At 38.2% G+C, this 20,883-nt stretch overlaps 1 protein-coding gene across 1 annotated transcript; it reads left to right on the top strand.

Moving 5' to 3' along the window:
• The first annotated feature begins 486 nt into the window (after positions 1-486).
• gas2b (growth arrest-specific 2b) lies at positions 487-20,801 on the top strand. The gene is made up of 8 exons (XM_024296382.2): positions 487-1,064; positions 6,603-6,851; positions 7,698-7,807; positions 9,232-9,379; positions 10,338-10,401; positions 11,591-12,119; positions 12,199-12,306; positions 20,331-20,801. The coding sequence occupies exons 2-8, from the start codon at positions 6,620-6,622 to the stop codon at positions 20,541-20,543; spliced, it is 1,404 nt and encodes a 467-aa protein (XP_024152150.1). The 5' UTR covers positions 487-1,064; positions 6,603-6,619; the 3' UTR covers positions 20,544-20,801.
• Positions 20,802-20,883: the final 82 nt, after the last annotated feature.

The raw sequence follows: 20,883 nt of genomic DNA, 5'->3' as shown, positions 1-20,883 counted from the left end.
TGAAGATGGGGAATTAAAACACTCATGTGCAGCTCGACTGGCCTTCCAGTTCTTTTATTTTAAATTGCTATACTAGGAAGGGGAAAACAACAACATTAATAGCATGAGTATAGACGCAGAGCCCTTTGTTTCATCTAGTGGGATGAGAAAAAAAACACAAGTTGCTGTTCACCTTTCAGCACATCTCTTCAGGGATCACCAAAGGGAATCAGCTTTGGTCAATCCACACATTTAGTTTGGCAGAGTTTTTATTTTTATCTTTTTTACTATGGATATCCTTCCTGACCCAACCCCTGGGGACGGGCACATGGGACCCAGACTCAGGCCCCCTTGTGGCTACGTAGGTAGGCAGTATAGTGAAGAGTTATGGGGACCCACACACTCATTGTGGCCCCTTAGAACAGAATCCTGGTTTCTATGGATCATCCTGCATGGAGCCATCCAGCTGTTGTATGAGAAAAGCAAAACAACACAAGTAAGAGTGTTATTTCTGAGGTTTATAAACTTTACCATAGATGTAGATTAATATATATATATAATGAAAGTTGTAATATCCCATTATAATGGGTTTGTGAACCTGATTGTGCTTTCTGGTTCACTAGGACACAAACAAGTGTACAGTAGATGTTTTTGTCCCATTTTTCTATTTAAAAAGGAGCTTTTATTTACAGTATGTTTCCCCATTGTGGGGTCAATTAAAGATCAATCTTCTTAAAAACTGACTTTATGATCAGTCATAAAGATTTCTATCAAATGTTTTAGTCTATTCCATCTTGGAGTTGCTGGTTAGGGTTTACTAAATCCTGAAACACAAGAAACATCATCCAGCATTCTTACTTCCTGTCTGTCTGTGTGAATTTTCCTAAACTCACTTGCAGTAAATTGACACCACAAACTTCCAGGCGTGCACAGTGGAGTTTGTTTTAACTCTGCCCCTGTTAAGTTGTGTACTTACATGTGCCGACCTGGAGGGAGGCTGACATCTGGCTGAGAGGGATGAGTGTCTGTGTGAGAAAGGAGAAGACGCTGTGAAGAAGGAATCCTGCACTTGTTTTCAGAGTTCGGTGAGTGGATTTTGGTTTTGTCTTCAGACCTGAAATAGTTGTTGATCTTTGACATAATTTTATCAAAAAATATATTTTTTTAAAATCTGTCCATGAGCCTCTTCTATCAAATTACATAAATTACCAATCAAATTACCAGCATTTGAAAGAAACGTAACTTTTTTTTTTTTTAAATAAGAAAACAATTTTAAATATCTATAAATTATGGAATTAAAGTAACATTTGAATTTGATTCTCACAGTGGATAGATTTTCTTACATTTAAAGACATCTGTTAGCATTTTTCTCACTTTTCAGAGTTTTTTTTATTATTTTTATCCATTTCAGTGTTAAAAATCTTTCAAATTTTCCAAACGATTACAACTTTACTACCTACATTTGTTAGATTTGGTTTACTTTGAGGCAATGTTTGGATTTTTTTTTTTTTTACAATATTGTGAGACAGATCGGTATTTTATAGGGTTCTGCTCGAGTTCCAGAGCACACAACCCTGTTGTTGCGGGTGTGAAAGCAGCAGCAGGCGATGTAGCCCTCCTGATGATGTAATGATGTGGAGTTTATTTAGTCTAGAAGCAGCAGAAGAAAGTCAAGATGTGAACCCTAGAACAGCCATCACTGAAGCCTCCGTCTGAGCCGTCTGCACTGAACCTCCCTCCTGTAGCTCATTTACTACCATGACATGCCATCTCTTCTATGAAAAGCTCTTTTGAACAGTCGACCAAGAGAGCAAAGAAAAAATGTGACTCGCGACAATTAAATCCCCCACAGGTTGTAAAGTTAGCTGTTGCGAGTCACTCTTTCTGGAAATGTCAGTGTTGGCGTTGATCCGAAGACCGCATGCGCACAAATCATTAATTCACGCTCTGATTTTCCACACGCGCTGCACATGCATGACTTTTGGTGCTTTGCTGCAACTCCTCGCTATGATTCATGGTGCGGCTTTTCAGATACGTTTGTGCGTGATTCTGTCCTTTTGATTTAGCGACCAATGAACTGATGAAGATTCTGGCTTCACAGCTCAATAAACATCTGTGGAAAACTACTGAAGCATACTTTGGAAACATGCTATATAAATAGTAATAAATGAGGGGGAATAGCCACAGTGATGCGTGCAGGGACCTGTGTGGGTTTGTGCCTGTGCAGTGTGTGCTTACAGATGTGCACACTTTGCAGGGAATAAAGGCTGCTACTGTCTGAGAGCTGGGCCTTTGGGTGACCTTTGCCATGCCTTCCCAGAAAAGCCATCTTGTAGCAGAAGTGTGACTATTGCACATGGATGTTTCCTCAGAGACAGGCTCTCGTGGCCTTCTGGTCAGCTTCCAAGCTGAAGCCTGGCATCCTGCGGCCCCCACCTACACCTTGTAAACACATCACGCAGACCTGTGTCGAGTCTTCGCTCAACCCTGTGAGAACTTCTACACCCTCACAGTCATCTCAGAAAAGGCTTCAGTTCAAATTCCTCTGTAATCGTGATGCAATTTAACTTTAGAGGAAACAACGCCAACATTTCCAATTATCACCTGAAGCATCTGCGTGTGTTTAGCCACTGAAGAGAAATCAAACTACAGAGTAAATCATCCAAGAACTTTGATTTTCTGCCTGTTTGGACCCAACATGATCATTTCTAAGAACACTGTTTTACACAAAAAAGAATGCTCCCCCATTATTATTATTATTATTTCACACTGCATTCTTCAGACTGGGTGCACACTGACCTGGGTCAGATGTAGTTTGGTACTAAGAACTCTCAGGTTTTTCACACAATGCTCCTGCGAAGAAAGAAAGAAAAAAAATTGCTTCGAGAAACATTTTCCTGCCTATCTTGACATGTCACATGTTCATGGGAGTCTCTTTAGCCACATAGTATAATAGGTCAGCAATATTTATTTTTCTCAAACGCAGAACAAATTTAGAAGCAGCGGTGTCAAAAAAAAAAAACAAAAAGCATAATTAAATGATTTACAAACAAACTAGAAACTGGATGATTTCAAAATGCTGAGACACATAATAAGGACAAGGAGGAGCAAATTTGTGGGGGGGGGGGTTATTAATTCCCTTTTATTCCCCCTGGAATCATTTTTTTTTTAGGATTTTTTTTTTCTCACAGAGAAGGAGAGTCTAAAGCAGGGGGTACAACACCAAAAGAGCCATTTGACCCAGTTCCTTACTGACTAAAACCCACGAGAGCCGCCAAATACCACTTTACCTTTATTTCCATGTTTGATGCCATTAAAACAGAATGTTTGCTTTGGAATATTTACAATAACTGAATTATAACAGTCTTATATTTTGCTGTAGGCCTAAACAACAACTTCTTCACTTTTGACAGCAGCAAGATCCTTTCAAAATAAGGTACATCCTGTGTCAAATAAAATCCTCGTGCTGCAGCAGATTTACTTAAATTAAAATAAGGCATTTTTTTTATCAGCTCATTTAATAATTAATCAAGTTGTTAGCATTTTCCTAAAAGTCAAAGAGCCACAATGTGGGGACAAAAGAGCCTCATGTGGCTCCAGAGCCTCAGAGTGCAGACCTCTGGTCCAAGAGCAGGAATGTCCAGTTTAGTTTAGTCTGTTAGTTTAATTTACATTAGTTTAGTCTGTTAGTTTACCTTATTTTAGCTATTATTAACTATTGTTAATTATTAGCTATACTTCAGCAATTGTTTATATTTTATGACTGATTTTATGTTTTTGTACAATTACCGGTGTGAAGAACATTGACACAACTGTGCAGTATTGTTGCTATATACAGATAAAATTGAATTGAATTAATACACAAGTAAAGTGGTTTACCCCATAAACTAGCTAGTTCAAGCCTTTATTATGAACATTTCAGCAATTTGTAATGATCTCTGTGAGAAACATGCTTTCTTTGGCCATGAATAACCCAGTTTAGAGTCTGAGACCTTTTTTGAAGAGCAAAATACTATATTGAGATAGTCAAAATCATTAACTTAACTGTAGAAAAATTTATATACCTTGCAAAAAATTTTGGAATCTGTATATTTAAAAAAAACTATTAAACTTGGCACAAATCTGGTCCAGTAAAGATATTTATTAAATGGAAGTTGTTTTTACTTAATCTGTTCGAAGTTATAGTTAAGAAATATACTTTGAACATTACATAATAAAATACAGACAGACAAACTCATGGAACTACCTTATGAAACACAATTACACAATGACATTGCTTTTATATGTGTGTTTTACCCTGAGATAACACCTGCGCACTTTTTTTTTACATTTTTCTAAATGCTTAAAAATGTTTAGAAAGAAAATTCCACAAAAGTCAAAAAACTTTTCTGAAGCATTTTTGTTGTTCCTGACCTTTTGAAAGTAAAAGCTTTTTCTTCACACAACCAATCAGCACGAGAGCCCAAAGGTTAAAAACGGACTCAAAGCACACCAGGTTCATTTCAAGGAACTGTAAAAACTGGTTGTAAAATGAAATTGAAATATTTAATTACTTTAAAAAACTAACATGAAATATTAGTTTTTTTTTTCCAGGGAAATTGTTCCTATGGTTCAGGCATTTTTAATGAGGTTGCTGTTACAAATCACAATTTTCATAAAATGCTGTATTTTTGCATAAAAGGTAAAGCTATTGTCATAACAGGGGTTTAGTCTGCAGGCCTGTTTAAACTTGTTACCTAAACGAGATCTGTCGTCTGGTACAAACTGAGCTGAGGTCGTAATTGCAGCTGAGTAACTGCAAGTGTTACAAACTGTGGGCATGAATGGGGGCAGAACCTGATGATGGAGTCGGTTCTGAGAACAGGACAAGTGAGCCGTACAGCAGCGCCGGGAGGCAAACTCAGGCCAGGAGCTGCGCGTCCTCTCAAACCCGAGTCATCTGCAGTCGTTTGGATCCTTTTGAGCTTCAGATGTTTGCTTTGATTGTGAAAATAAGGCTTGCGAATAAAAGCCAAAATTGTGAGGTTGAAACTTGCATTGTTGTTTTTGTTGGTTTCAAACACATCTTTTGTTTGCTTTACTAGGAAATTAACTTCAACCGCTTCTCAAGGAGTTTTTTCTTGAAAACCACAAGATGATTTTTTTTCCAGGCGGGGCATTTATGGATGAGCTGGTTGGAATTTGATGGATGACAGCCAATGTTTTAAGAATACTAATTATCACGACATCTCCTAAAGAAAAGTGTAATTAGTAAAATTATTGTAAGTTGGCATGCCACAGGTTAAAGGTCACAGACAATTACAATGTTCAGACTTTGTAATTGCCAGTTTTCATTGCCATAAATCAGGATGAGAAGGACTGTCAGCTTTCAGATTTAAAGGTAAACATTAGCATGCCCAACATATTCCAATGCTGAGAAGGAAAACACACCTGCTGAAATATTTCATTTGGCTGCAGGTTAGTCACCTGGATAGGTAGGACCAGAGTTGGGGAGCTGTTGAGAACTGTGAATGATTGAAGAGGCAAATGGTCAAAAGATTTTGGATTCACATTTTTTTTACACAAAAATACATTTTTTTCTCTGTTTCTAAAAAATCACAAAGAAAACATGGATATTAAAATAATTTAAAAAATAGCTTAAAAAAATGTTTGGTCAGTTTTTAGTACTTTCAATAATAGGCTTTTAACAGTGAAATTGCTCCTCTGATTTAATACTAGTTTAGAATTGCCTACACCAGCCTCAGTCTGCATTTTGCCTAAAAACAAACATCCACATTTTTTCAAATATGGAAGTGCATATTTTGTATCTGCCTTACGTAGCCCAGGGGTTTCTTGCAAACAAATTTGGCACAGACAGAATGGTGATAGCTAATGGGTTCAATTTTGGTCTAAAAATGCAGACAACACCAGATGAACATTTTAGGATTTTTTGAAATGATGAGAACATTGGATTATGTTCTAATGAGCACTGGCATCATCAGTCTCCGTATCAAAAATCCTCTTAGCTTTCATGTGAATCATTTTCCTGGAGACATGCGCATCTTTCCATCTTTGTTCAACAATCCATGTTCAGACCAATTCTTTTAATTTACCATTTGTTTTTGCCACCAGGAAATAGTCTGCTCCCTCTCTCCTGCTGTCTTCTCAATATATGAACAGATCAAAATACGGCTTTGGGGTTCTTTATAGTGAGGAATGAACATTATAATACACTTAAAAGCCAAAACGTTGGTTTTTCATGGTTTAATGGTTTCATGGTTTAACATGTTCTTGTGTAAACATTACTCGTTTCAACAATCCCGCCCACAACTCAGATGCAAGTTTCTGATGAACTCCTGCAGAACCGATGCCAGGAAGAAACCTGTTTTTTTTAATTATTTTAACTAAAAACGTCATATTCATAATTCAAAGACCACTGGGAATGGTTTTTAAATCAATCAAAAGATGATTATAGTAGGTCTTTAAGTCTTAGGTTGCCTTGGTTTTAGCATAAACTGTACTTAGCTGCCACTCAGATACTGTTTTATTGAGACAGCCTTGAGGAGTGTGTGATGTTTTAACTCAAATACTGATCACAAATTGTATTTGAATCATTTTAATGTTCTGTTTTTATTGTTCTCAAGGCTCAAAGCCCAGCTGAATGGGAAGAATGGACAGTGAAATGGAAACAATGACCTCCAGTCTCGACTGTCCTATGAGTCCAAGTCATTTGACAGGCCTGGGGACGAACGGTCCTCTTTCCCCCAAATACAGACACTCGGGACCAGGTCTCTCTAGTCCACAGGAATACAACCAGTGGCTGCCATTCCGCCATGATGCCAGCCTCCTGCCCATGAAAGAAGATCTGGCTCTGTGGCTCAACAACATCATGGGTGAGACATCCTAAAAATATACTAGTTTCTGTTGTTTGCAACAAGCAAAGTGGACCTATTTCTTTAAAAGAACACAGATTCATACGGCTTTTCTTTGGAAACAGAAAACGTCTGAGTCAGATTTAAAAATAACACAAAATCTATTTCCTTTTGGTTTTCATGGCAGCTTTTGTTAAAAGGAATGAACCGAAATAATCATTCAGTTTAAAACAGCATTTTACTTTTTTCCAAATCCCTCAAATCCCTCTCCACGCAGAGATTTTCTTTTCTTGTTGCTGTTCAGTGAAAGAAAAACATACAGCCTGCACATGTCACTACCTGTTGACTGATGTCTGCAAAAGAGATTCAGACGTGATGAATTTGTGCCTAATGTCACAAAAACAAAGTGAAACACAAAGCACATGTTCAAACAAGATGTGGAGCAGTAAGTATTATTTATGTAGAAGCAAAATGTTGGTACTGTAATACACGCACTATAATTTGTTTGACTAAACCATTTTCTTCAGATCTTTGAAGCTTTTATAGATGATCTTCAAAAAATGTGTCAAGGATGATCATTCACTTTTCAAAGTGGATTACAAAATAAAAGGCAAAAAAATAGAAAAAATATAAGATAATAATAATTTCTACATAATATGCATGTCCTCATCTGTATTCTAGAGTTTTAAACAGGCAGATAAAGCATTACAAGTTCAACTGAAACTCCCCTCTAACAATATCCTAAAGATTTATAGATTTAGCACGAAGAAACAGCTCCTGAGTTAGTATATCTGATGAGATATGACTTAATGGTAGGATAAGAGTGTCTTAATGTTTATTTTTGCATGTTTGTGGCTTCTCCTTCAGGTGTTACCCTGACTGCAGATGGTCTGATGGAGCAGCTGGATAACGGTGTTCTCCTCTGTCAGCTGGCAAAGCTCCTCCAAGAGAAGATGACGAACGTCAACACTGCAAAGGTGCCACAATGACGCACACGCAATCAGAAAAAGGACAAAAACAATTCAACTGTGCAAATTTAAATGATCAGTTACAAGGAAATCTTAGAAAATAAATTGTTTAGAATGAATATAGTTGCTGTATAGTTGCGTTTACGCTGACTATACAGCGTAAACGTTCTGACTGATAAATGATTAAATATTTACTATAGGTTGTTTTAATGATGTTAAAATTTATGCTTTACTCTTAAAAAAAAAAAAAAAAAAAAAGTCTATCGGAACACTTTAATGTCCAAAAGCCTTACCTGGACTTCAACTGATAATGTGTTTAAGTAATCATCAATAGCTGATTAATCTAAATCAAAATAATGTGTTTTAAGTATATTTATTTATCAATCATTTTCTTATTTATAAAGCACCTTTAAAAGAAGGAGCAACCAAAGTACTGGACAGGAAATAAAACATGAATAAAGTCATGAAACAATAAGATAAAATAAAAAACAATTAAAACAGTTCAACAGTATAATAAATAACACAATAAAAAAATAACAATAAAAAAAGACTAGATTTATTTTTTTAGACCACTATTCAGTAAGAAGAATTAACTCAGAATATTTCTGCAGAAACTATGTCCTAAAAAAGAACATTTGTTTATTATTATTATTTTGGCTAAAAACCGAACAATCATAATTAAGAGACCACTGGGAATGCTTTTACAATAGACCAAGAGATGATTGGAATGGGACTATGTGACATCAACCAGCAGGAAAATGATAATGTGGATGCTGCTTGTAAACACTAAACCAAGGTACAAACATGTGCAGTGGCTACAGGAGTGTAAGGAGTTTCCATGGAGATCCATGAAAGCAGCAGACCCCTGCAATGCAAAAACAGTCATTGTAGTGGACCGTGTAATCCGCTGGGACCCTGCATCCATCAAGGGGACCTCTTCGCACAAATCATTAGAAACATGCTAATAAGTATGTTTTGTCTGATTTTGTATTTAAAAAATAGCCGACTTTGGTGTAAGAAGCGTAAATCAAGCTTTTAGCTCAAGGTACATTGCTCTGTAAAGAGGGTTCCACAGACTGAGCACTTGTAAAGGTGCTCTATTGAAAATCTGGAAAGAATAGAAGTAGAAAGTAGGTCAGATCTGAAGCTGTCTGTGGTGCATTAGTTCTCTTACACCATTCATGTTTCCTTGCACTAAGCCTCATAATGCCATGGTTGTCTTTTGAAAAGTTCCTTTTTTTTGCACATAAAACACTCGCCATAATGGAAGATGTGTCAGCCCTTTTTAATGTGCTCGTATTTACGCGCAGCTTCGCTTCTAAAGGTTGTTGGTTCTGGCTTATGAGCATTAATCCAGTAATGTGTTTTGAATGGGCAGACATTTTTCCAATGTCCTACTTCTGTGTGTGTTCATAAAAAAAAAAAAAAAACAGTCCCAGCCGTTTGTGAGAAGAGTGATCCACTGGAGAGCTGATGCAACGTCTGGATCCTTTTTTGCACGAGACAACACCGCCAACTTCCTCTACTGGTGTCGAAAGATTGGCGTCGATGAGTCTTACCTCTTTGAATCTGAGGATTTGGGTGAGATGAGGCTCAAGATGCCTTTTATTCTTCAGAAAGCACAAAACTCACAATGTACATGTGGACTTCATGTGGTGTCATTTGCCGTAATTATTGCACTGAAATACCTCCAAGGTCTTATGGAGTTTACTTCTTCTAATGTTTTATTAAAGATCGTTGCATACATGCATTTCTTTTTGAAAATCATACTTTTTATATTTTTCTAATCTTTAATTTTAGATTTTGCTCCTTTTTTGCTTTATTCAGCACTTTAGTGACTGCTGTCTGCAGAACATGCTATTTAAATAAAGCACAGAATGCATTAAAATGAAAACGATGAGCAGTTCTTCACAGCTTGCAGTGTCAGAAAATGTTCGCCTTCATACTGACATGGCTGTCTGTCATTAAACATATTACTCTTTATGAACATTGTACTGGGCATGTCTAAGCAAGGCTGCAGATGCGTGACAGAGATAATGTGCAGGTAAAGCCTCATCCACAATGAGTCCTTCCTGCAGGCACAGTAACCTGCTTCGCTTCACTAACGCTGGTCAGCGTCGCTCCGCTTGTGAGGTGGATTTTTGACACAATCGTGAATTTTAAATATTTACTCTGACATCTGTTTTGACTGCTGTAAAGCTCAGTCACTTTGTTATTTTCGTAATTACATAAAAGTCAATCATCCAACGTAACTATAAGTCCTTTCCTCTTTAGATGAAAAGATAGCACAACTGTATTTATTTATTTATAGCAACACTTTTCATGCCCTCATGCCTCCAGCTGGAATCCACAGGAATTTCCGATCATCTTTAACGATAGAAATGCACAATGGAGCCAGAATATTTCCTGAAATGTGCAGCCTCTCCCATTTTCCTTTTGTGAAGGGTAGAACTTTATCTGCAGAATCATCTCTCCTTTCAGTCGACTGACTTTTGTCTGTTTTTCCATCGTTTGTTCATCGTGTGTCTGCTGTGCAAAGTCCTCCACAAGCAGCCTCGGGAGGTGTGTCTGTGTCTGATGGATGTGGGCCGGATTGCAGCCAGGTAAAGAGAAATCAGAAACTGAAGCTTTAACCTGCAATTGTTCTGTTTTTATCTATTTTTGAAACTGATCTGATGGTCGTGACGTTGATGTCAGCGGTGGATTTTAGAAAAGGTCAGAAGCATCAAAGAGCAGGAAAATTTGTGCAATGCTTCAATTAGGGAAGCCTCTTAATGAGGTCCATTTTTTAGAGGTGAGAATGAAGACAGCTTTATTATGTTACTGTGTAAAAGGCACCGAGGACAAATAGTTTTAATAAAAAATAATAAAAACGATCATCAATATAGTAAAAGGCAATATTCAAAGTTCTGTTTCAGCCAGTTTATGAGATGAAGCTGCTGTAATTTATGTGAAAAGATAACGTTGTCATCTGTGAAGAAACAACTGGTGATAGAAAGTAAATAAGTAAACAAATCTTTATTTAAAAAGCACTTTTTATATTGAGAAACTTAATCAAAGACTCACACCAATGAAAATGGTGTTATTAACATGTTTTTGAGGCATTTTTCTCATAATGGAGGATACATGGTTAAAAAATTAAGATTAAAACAGTATTTTTTTTTTTTATTCAAACCATGGTTAAAATCAGGAACAGACCAAAAAAATGCCACTGGAAGAAGGTTGTAGCAGTGACATATAACATACAGCTACAACCCACAAGCTCCCTGCTCAGCTCTATTCTGATACATCCACTTGCAAACAAATAGATCCATTTTCGACTTTGTTTCTCCCGTCTGAGCTGCCATTGGCTAAACACCGTACGGCTAGATAGCTCAGATATTGCTCGCCGTTTCAGCTGCACCAGTAATGTTAGGTTGAGAGGGGATTTAAGCTAGCAGGAGAGTGTAAACAAAAGGATGATAGGAAATGAGGCCCGACTTATTCTGTACCAAATGTCCCTCCCACAACTCAGAGGCAACTTTCTGATGAACTCCTGCCGCCCTGCAGAAGCTACGTCCTAGATAATGACACAGATATTTGATTTTGGCTAAAAACAGCATAATCATGATTAAAAAACAGTGACCAGAAGGTAGCGTGTTACTCAAGCTAGTTTGACTCCTTTCACTCTATTGTAAAAGAGCCAAACTTTCAACAGAAATAAATTTACTTCTAATTTGGGTTGAAACTAGATTTTTCAGCCCTGTTCTTAGGGGTTAGTGCAGTTAAAATTCTGTTCAACTTCTCCTGCAGGTTTGGCGTGGAGCCCCCAGGTCTGGTGAAGTTGGAGAGAGAAATAGAAAGAGAAGAGGAAGGTGGCTTCTCCCCATCATCCCCTCTCGCCTTTTTCCCATCCACCTGTTTTTATTCACCGTCTCCGTCCTCGCTGCCTCCAACCCCCTCACCCTCTCCTCCTCTCACTGCTCCCCTCTCTCTCAGTCTGCCTGAAGCCCTCCCTGCTGCCTCTGATCTTCCATCAGCCACCACAAACCCAGCGCTTACATGTTCATCCCCACCTGACCCCTCATGCTCAGCCTCTAACCCGCGTCCAAATGCAGCCCCCACACAAACACCTTTGTTCTCCTCGTCCTGCGTCTCGGACACATCTGCTACGTCTGTGCTGTCTGAGCCTTCGCCAGACCAAACTCTGGTCTGCCCCACAACAGCAGACAAACACTCTCCTTCAGTCACTATTGCCTCCCCACCTGCAACACCCAGTTCACGTTCATTCAACAAATCTTCAGGCAGGAGGAGCTCAGGAACCAGCATTTTGGATGACATTGTTAGTACAATCTTCTAAATTATTGACGATGTAAGGAACATTTGGAACCTGTGAATCATGTCTGTTGAATGTCTTTTAGGTTCGAAGCATCATAGAAAACCCCCCCTGCAGCTGCCCCACAAGGTTTTCTGTTGAAAAGCAGCCAAAAGGCAGCTACCGTGTCGGGGATAAAGTTCTGTACATACGGGTGAGAATCCTCTGCCATGACCCAAACACGCTTTCTCTTGTTTTGAACATTTCCTATACTCTTGTTTATTGACTTGTACAACACCTGACTGCACGTCTGCACCAGAAGCAAAACACAATTCATACTAAACATCATGAATCACAAAAATGTTTAATTGAAACAGATTATAACACTATTTGTGTTCGAGTCTTTAGGAACTTCAAAAAATTATGATATCAAAGAAACTGCATTTGTTTCAAATCTATCAGAAAATATTGACTTTTATATCACATCTCACAGATTCACAAATGACAGATTGCTAAAGAAATTAATCCACAATGAAAGTGCGTCACGGATTCTATAACATGTAATAAGGCAAAAAGTACAAGGATCCTGTGCTTATTAATCTTCAGCTGAGTCAGCAACAAGTGCAGAGCATCAGTGTGAATGATTTACAATTACTTTGTGCATCTCATCCTCCTTCAGTTGTGCTCCAGCACTATGTGTCTGTATGGAGGCAGAAGGACCAGGAGACAAGGTTGCTTGGCAACCAATGGCCAGGATAAGACTGTGCTGACAATGATTGTATTCAGGACATAAACCTTCATCAAAGAGTACCAACCTAGAGGACAAACAAACACGTCTCTGTGGATGATTCTCTGAAGGCGTAACCCTGGTGTGCTTTTTAAATGGCAGCTCCGTTGGGACTAAAATTCCAACCTATGAGAGGGAGGAGGTTTCTAGAAAGAATGTAAGGTATGATTCTTCTACAGAAACATAAAAAAGAACAATATTTATTGAAGGTAGAACAACTACGGCAAGAATCAGTTTTTAACTGATTTGAAATAATTAAAACATTAAAAAGTAATTTAGATTGAGGCTGAAAAAATGTAAAACCCTAACAAATCCCCTTAAAGTCTTAATTTATTTCTATTGATGTAAAATAAAAAAATAAAAAACTGACTCATATTTTGGCTTTTAAGTACCATATTCTCTGCACTAGAGGGAGCACTGGATTATATTTCACATCATCAGTGAATTATCTATTTTTTAATTTATTTAATTAGCCTGTACGTCTCTCAGACTTTAGAAACTATATCATTCTAGAACTTGTTTGTGACATGCTACACATTAACCAAAATACCTGTAACTCCCAACCTTTTTTGCAAAATGAAAAAAAAAAAAAAAAAAAACTGACTATTTTACCAAATAAAACATTGCAGTGACTACCAGTACTTTAACCTATAACCTTGTTTGCAATATTGGAAAAAAAACAGTCTGACACCACTACACATTTGCCACATTAGGAGAGTAAGCCGTATTAAAAGCGTTAGCCAAATTAGAAGCGTTAGCCATATTAGAAGCGTTAGCCACATTAGAAGCATTAGCCGTATTAGAAGCGTTAGCCAAATTAGAAGCGTTAGCCATATTAGAAGCGTTAGCCACATTAGAAGCATTAGCCGTATTAGAAGCTTTAGCCAAATTAGAAGCGTTAGCCATATTAGAAGCGTTAGCCACATTAGAAGCATTAGCCGTATTAGAAGCGTTAGCCAAATTAGAAGCGTTAGCCATATTAGAAGCGTTAGCCACATTAGAAGCATTAGCCGTATTAGAAGCTTTAGCCAAATTAGAAGCGTTAGCCATATTAGAAGCGTTAGCCACATTAGAAGCATTAGCCACATTAGAAGTGTTAGACACATTAGAAGCGTTAGCCGCATTAGAAGCGTTAGCCACATTAGAAGCGTTAGCCACATTAGAAGTGTTAGCCGCATTAGAAGCGTTAGCCATATTAGAAGCGTTAGCCATATTAGAAGTGTTAGACACATTAGAAGTGTTAGCCGTATTAGAAGTGTTAGCCACATTAGAAGCGTTAGCCACATTAGAAGTGTTAGCCACATTAGAAGTGTTAGCCATATTAGAAGCGTTAGCCACATTAGAAGTGTTAGCCACATTAGAAGCGTTAGCCACATTAGAAGCGTTAGCCACATTAGAAGTGTTAGCCACATTAGAAGCGTTAGCCACATTAGAAGTGTTAGACACATTAGAAGCGTTAGCTAAATTAGAAGCGCTAGCCATATTAGAGGCGCTAGCCACATTAGAAACGTTAGCCAAATTAGATGTGCTAGCCATGTTAAAAGTGCTAGCCATATTAGAAGCATTAGCCATATTAGAAGCATTAGCCACATTAGCATATTAACAAGGCCTGTAACTCCAATTGTTTACAGGACGTAAAAAAAGACTGATACAGCTAAAAACAAACATTACTGTGACTCAAACTCCTAACTGTAACTCTAACTCCAACTCCCACCATTCTAATAAAAAAAAACACAGTCTGACACCTCTACATGTTAGCCACTTTAGCATTTTCCCAATAACACCCAAAGTTGCTGGCATCTCGTAAAAAAAGACACATTTTGACACAGCACTGTGCACCTCTCAAAATCGCTTCAACATCAGCAAGGAAACCAGAAGGAATCCATGTGGGGCTCCAAATAATAAAGCACTGTCGTTTAAAAAAATAAAATAATTAATCAATAAATAAGGCTTTTGTGCACCTAATAGTACAGAAAAATTGTGAATTAAGATAAATTTGGAATCAAAGTGGTTTGAAGTATATTTGCATCGATAGGCATTAAATAGTTATCACAAAACTTTAATGCCTATCGATGTCTAGAAGCAATTAAGTGCATCATTTACATACGAATCTTGGACTGAACTGTCTCAAAACAAATTTATGCATGAATGTCCTTTGTGTGTGTGTGTATCAAGCAATTCATGCATACTTTTTACAGATTTGTATGTCTAGTTGGTTTTAAACATTCTGTAATTTAAAATCATGAGTGTCTAAGTGATATTTGAAATTTTTGTAATTGTGACTACACAATTACAAGTACACAAAGGTATGCCCAAAATGTATTGTATGAGTTACAAATCAAGAATTATGCAAACACAAATCAAAAATTACACACAAATAAGCAGACACAAGTTACAAATCAAAAACTATGCACACGCAAACTGAATTAGACTATATTCTCTCCATACATTTCTGAAAATTTCTTTATTTAAATTCTTGTGAATCGGGAGGAGGCGAAAAACCACAACTACTGCCACTTTTCAGAAAATATGCCCAAGAAAATTATTTGTATTTTAGCACAAAAAAAAGGCATAATCGTCATTAAAAGACTACTGGAAATGCTTTTACAATAGATCAAATGATGATTGGAGTGGGATATTAAATAGGTCTTTTCACAGCTGTAAAATCTGAGCACCAAATGAGAAAGACAGAAACAGGAATTAGAGCATTTTAAAACATCTTAACATGTAAAACAAATGTTATTTTTTGTAGTATTTGAAGGTATTTTTTGTCTGTTTCCTGTTTCTATTTGGGCTTTGGATCTCCATTAAGCCTTGTAGATACAGTGTCTTTGTAAAGCATTGTCCAGCTGTCAGTTCCTCAACAATAATTACTCGTTTGTAGACACAACTTGCACTCCTCCCTTTCCTTTTCTCCTGATTGCTGACAAGCAAGCGGCCTTCAACTGTTTAAACAGGGCGAAGCAGCCCATCGACCTTCACAGCACCCATCACCTTCCAACTCACAGATGTCTACATTTGTGCAGGGAAATACGCCGTAAACCTCAATTACCATACACCCCGGCAGCCCCTGTGCTGCTTCTAGGAGAGCGTTTCCTTCAGTGTGTACAGACCTTTTTAAAGAGCAGATACTATTGATTACCAGGACAAAGTCATTAGCGAGGGGTTTAATCAGACAGCTTGTTAATGAGCGTCTGAGCATGACCGCCCCTCCTCTCGTGTAAACTTTACACTCGACCAACCCCAGCTTCCTCAGCCCCCCCTCACCTACCCACTTCCTCTCAATTCCCTCTGGAGGCTATTCAATCATTCTGGAGCTGGAGAGCTTCGCCATTCTTTGGTGTTGTAAAGAGAGGAAGGCTTTCCTTTCTCTCTCGGCCCAATTAGGCTCTCCTTTAGCTTTGTGGCAGGATCTGGTCTGGCTGTGTGAGTGAAAGGAAAAAATGTTCAAACATTTGACAGAATTATGCAAACTGTGCTCTGTTTCTCACAGTCTTTCTCTCAACACGATGTAGTTTAGTAAAACTAAATGATACAATCTAATATTTACATTTAGCCATTCGCTCAGAGTTGAAAGCCTTTTTTCTACGGTTTTCAACATTTGACTCAGCCTTTAAATATTCTAAAACCTTAAAAATGTTTTTGGTTTGACCTAAAACATTAAAGAAACAAAAAGACAAATCAATAAAATATGATCAAAGGAATCACATCAGGAAGAGAAAGCAACTCAAAAATGTTAATTTAATCCCCTTGTCGTCTGAATTTATTTTGAGCTATGAAAAAATAAATTCGCTTTCGATCAGATGCTAAATTAAGATAATTTTGGAGGCTATAATTGGTTTGATGCATATTTGCATCAATAGGCATCAAGGGGTTAAAACTGTCCAATTACTATGGAAAGTCATTAGTTTGTTTCATAAACTGTATTTATCTTAATGATTGTCTAGATATGAGAAAACATTGTTTTGAGCTTAATGAAACCTCCATAAATGAATGTATTCAAGGAGCCATGAGAGAGGAACATTTTCTCTATTTATTGGAACGATTCTGGAAGAGGGTTGTGACATTTCACTCTGCTACTGAATTTATTTAATACATTTTAGGAAAGAAAAATGGAACAAGAAACTTTATTACACCATATGTTTTAATTTTGCTTAAATTGTTTTATTATAAAAATGTCAAAAGTTTTTTTCCTCACTAACATTTGTTTTTTACCTTTAATCTTACACATTGGACAGTCAATAGTTTTTTGTTTCTTTTCTTCTTTTTAACTTAGTTTTTTTATTTACTCTTTTTTTGTCCCCCCTTTCCTGAACATAACATCTGGTATTAAAGGACCTATACCATGCTTTTTCTTATGTCTTTCAGAGTATCCATTTATATGATCTCATATTACCTTCAGCATGCTAAAGAACAATTTTTAATGAAATATTAGTTTTTTTTGTGAGTTTTGTTCCTGTCCGGAAGTAAGACGTCCCAATCGCTAAAGCTCCTTTTTTCACTGCGTGTGGGTGGTGCCCATTTCATGAGATCATCCTAGAGCCTTTGGCAGCCTGTCTGCATTTTGCTCACAAAAACAAATATCATCTGAACTTCTGAAAAGATGTATGTGCATACCATATATCTGCCTTTACTAATCAGCTAGCGGCTAAGCTAGCTGAGCGCAAAGCTAACGGCTGAGCACCACTCATCTAGCAGTGAAGTTAGCAGCTGATCACCGCTAGCTGAGGGATGAAGCTAGAGGTTGATTGGTAGATGATTGGAGAAATCAACGAGATAAATCACCAGAGATCGCATGCTAGCTTATTGTGTACGCAAAGTTGGACGCCATATTGGAATGGTATAGATGCCTGTGTATTGCTGTGTTACAATTGTACAATCAGACCTGGAAAAACAAGAATGTGACGTTTCATTAGTAAATTATTGCTGTCAGGTGATAAAGGAGAACTTCTAGAGAACATTTTAACAAGATCTGAGTGAGTTTACTCTCATTAGAGAACGTTTAGGCAGATCTTCTAACCAATTCAAAGTCAATAGCAGCTTTAGACTTATTTCTACATTTTCTGGCATGACCACCGATATTTTTGGTTTTATGGAGAATGGCTGTGGTATTTGTTTGTCTGTTAGACCTGAGATCAGACCAGACGACCTGATGGTAATTAGATTACTAAGTGGAGAAAAATAAACTAACAAGGATTCAATCTGTAGTGAAGAGGGAAGAGCAGTCAGCGCTGGATTCCTGTCCGGTGGGAGGACGAGGAAATGTTGCGTATGAAAGACCGACTGCCTGCTGTCACGTTGGTACCCGAGTCCTTCTGATAGAGGCTGGGTGGGATCCACACAGTCCGCCGCCCCTACCGGGTGAATTTATCATGCGGTATTGCATCACGATCAGTTCAATAATAAATCCCGGCCGCTGCGTGCCACGCCACTCTGGGACCTTCTCCTGTCTCCAGGACCATCGGGACCGGCGCGGCTGTCAACCAGACTGCACTGTCGTATCTTACGTATCTTGGACAACAGTAAAAAGCCTGCGTGTCATCTCTAGAGATATTAACATCTATGGGAGAAATTGTGGGTTTGTGTTAGCCTGGAGGACAGTGCTGGCAGTGCAGACTCTTCCTGGAAGGGGCTGTTCTCGATTTGTGACATCAGCTCAGGGTAACCCGCTCGTTTTTGTGGGTATGGAGCTCAGAGTGCAATTTTTTAGAGGAATACTCAGAAGTGTGTGTACAGATCAAAATACCTCTTTAGGGTTGTTTATAGTGAGGAATGAACATTAAAATACATTTAAAAGCTCAAATGGTTGATAGGCCCTTTAGGATCAAACTGTACTGTAGTCTCTTTTTCTGCTCTGAAATTCTTTCACTAAAATAATGTTGTTTTTGAAAAAATGTTTCACTTATTTCATTGATTTTTGACATTCCATTACAAACTGTAAGAAAGATAAAAAAATAGCAATGAGAAAAATAAGAAATAAAAAAACTTTAGAAATGCAGCATTTTTTGTAAGAAAGTGGCCGTCTGACTTAAGCAATTACTAATTTTTTTAGCATATACACTTATATTTTAGACACAATACTATTTTAGGCAGAACCTGTAGATGAGGATGTGGCTAAAGCCTGCCTCCTATTGGTACATGTGTGAATGACTTCTCATGCATCTTTCAATAGAAGAGCGAATCAATGAAGCTGCCAAGGAAGGACACATGGGAATCCAGACGGTGGGGCTGCAGACGAAGCACACGTTGTACAGAGTCCTGAAAAGAGGAGGAGGGGGAGAACAGACAGAAATAAAGACTCTCTGCCCAACAAAGGATCCATTTTTACCTAAATAAATTATACACGTTTCCTCAGAAGATCATTTCACTTTGCAGGCAGACATGAGGGTCAGCTGTAAAAAGGTTTAAATTTATAAAGACCCTACAAAAGGAAAAATAAATGTCAAAGGGTAATTATGTAAAAATCAACCTATAAAAATTCAAATAACTTTTGAGACTAAATAAAGGAAAGCAACTTCTTCCATTTTTAAGGATCATAAACGAACAAACTTTGATATTTTTTGTGAATTACTCCTGTTCTGATGTATGCCGCTCCAGAGGGGAGGTTTATCCAGAATGTCAGATTTGACCCCTGTCAGCCTCAACATTTTAATCTGTGGAGTGACAGCTGAGGTGACCCCCCTGACCCTTCCTCTGTAGCTGCAGGGGTCACCTGTCTGCACATGCACGCCTGTGCTCACACCACTGATTTATCCCTTTAGTTTTTTTTCTCTTTCGCCTGTACGGCACGCGCCTATTATCACATTCCTAATGGTCGCCTAATGAAGGGTTTATAGGTGATAAGGCGGGAGGGGGTTGGGCCGCCTCAGACAGAACAATGGATGGTTTTGCAAGGCCTCCTGGGAATGTTAATGTCTTCTGGGAGATGAGGGTCCATACTAAACTCATCTCAATTTCTTCCCCCCTCTTTTTTTTTGCTCTGCGGGCTTCATATACTGGCAGCTGTTGCCATGGCAGCAGATTTTATTCAGCGATAAAGACAGGTGTCTGCGAATGATGCCTTGATTCATGTACAACTGGCCTCAGTGAAAGCTACTGGAAGCTGAATCCCATGTATTGGTGGTTTAATTCTCAACAGTGCTTATTATGTGGAGGGCGCTGCAGACCGGCGTGCCTTTGTGCGTCACTGCGTGTGCCCGTGCATGCTCAAAGGTGGATTAGGGCAGCATGTGTGCTCAGCTGGTGACATGAGGTGCAGTTTCATTCGGTTTAATGAGATTTTGACAAAGCTGTCCCAGAGATCATTTGCTTTTCATGACACGTGCACAAAAAAAACAACTTGTAAATATTAAAGTCAAGCGAGAAGAGAAAGGTTTGACAAACGTCAGAGCAGTATACTAGCACTACATTGTATTCCTTACCCCATTTTACATCGCCTTGTTATTTTGCAGATGCTGAACGAGCGTCATGTGATGGTGCGTGTTGGTGGAGGATGGGAGACCTTCGTGGGTTACCTGCAGAAGCACGACCCTTGCAGAGGTGGAGGAGGGTCGGCGGGCAGACCTGAGGTCAGGGTCTGTCGGGAAAAAGCCAAAGCACCCAGCCTGAACTTCTCACCGGACAACTACATGGTGGTTGGAGCCCATTTCCGTGGGAAAAAGTAGGCCTCCTAACTGAGTTTTACCTTTTACCTCTAATACAAAATAGACCTTCATTTACTGATGAGGCTCAGTAAATTACCTGTAGAAGGTTGTCACTAAAACTTCCCAACAGTATTTGAACAGTTGCAACAAACATCAAGCCTTCTCTGCTGCAGTCATGTAAGGTTTTTGCTAATTTGGACTGAAAAAAGTAACATTTTTAATTCATTTATACGTGTAAAACAATGTGGCAGTTGATAATGCTGCTGTTTTGTGTTTTTTCTTACTTAGTTTTACATGTTATGCGTAGTTCTCTGCAGCAAATGTCAGCAGAGTTAAATCATCATTTGTATTGTTACAGCGC

This window comes from Oryzias melastigma, linkage group LG3 (genome assembly GCF_002922805.2).
Source record: "Oryzias melastigma strain HK-1 linkage group LG3, ASM292280v2, whole genome shotgun sequence".
Classification (NCBI taxonomy): domain Eukaryota; kingdom Metazoa; phylum Chordata; class Actinopteri; order Beloniformes; family Adrianichthyidae; genus Oryzias; species Oryzias melastigma.
This window is presented reverse-complemented; position numbering and strand designations above follow the sequence as displayed.

Coding starts and splice junctions, on each gene's coding strand:
- gas2b (XM_024296382.2), top strand. CDS start 6,620: ATGGGAAGAATGGACAGTGAAATGGAAACAATGACCTCCAGTCTCGAC. Junction 10,402..11,590: donor GTGGGCCGGATTGCAGCCAG/GTAAAGAGAAAT, acceptor CTTCTCCTGCAG/GTTTGGCGTGGAGCCCCCAG. Junction 12,120..12,198: donor CCAGCATTTTGGATGACATT/GTTAGTACAATC, acceptor AATGTCTTTTAG/GTTCGAAGCATCATAGAAAA.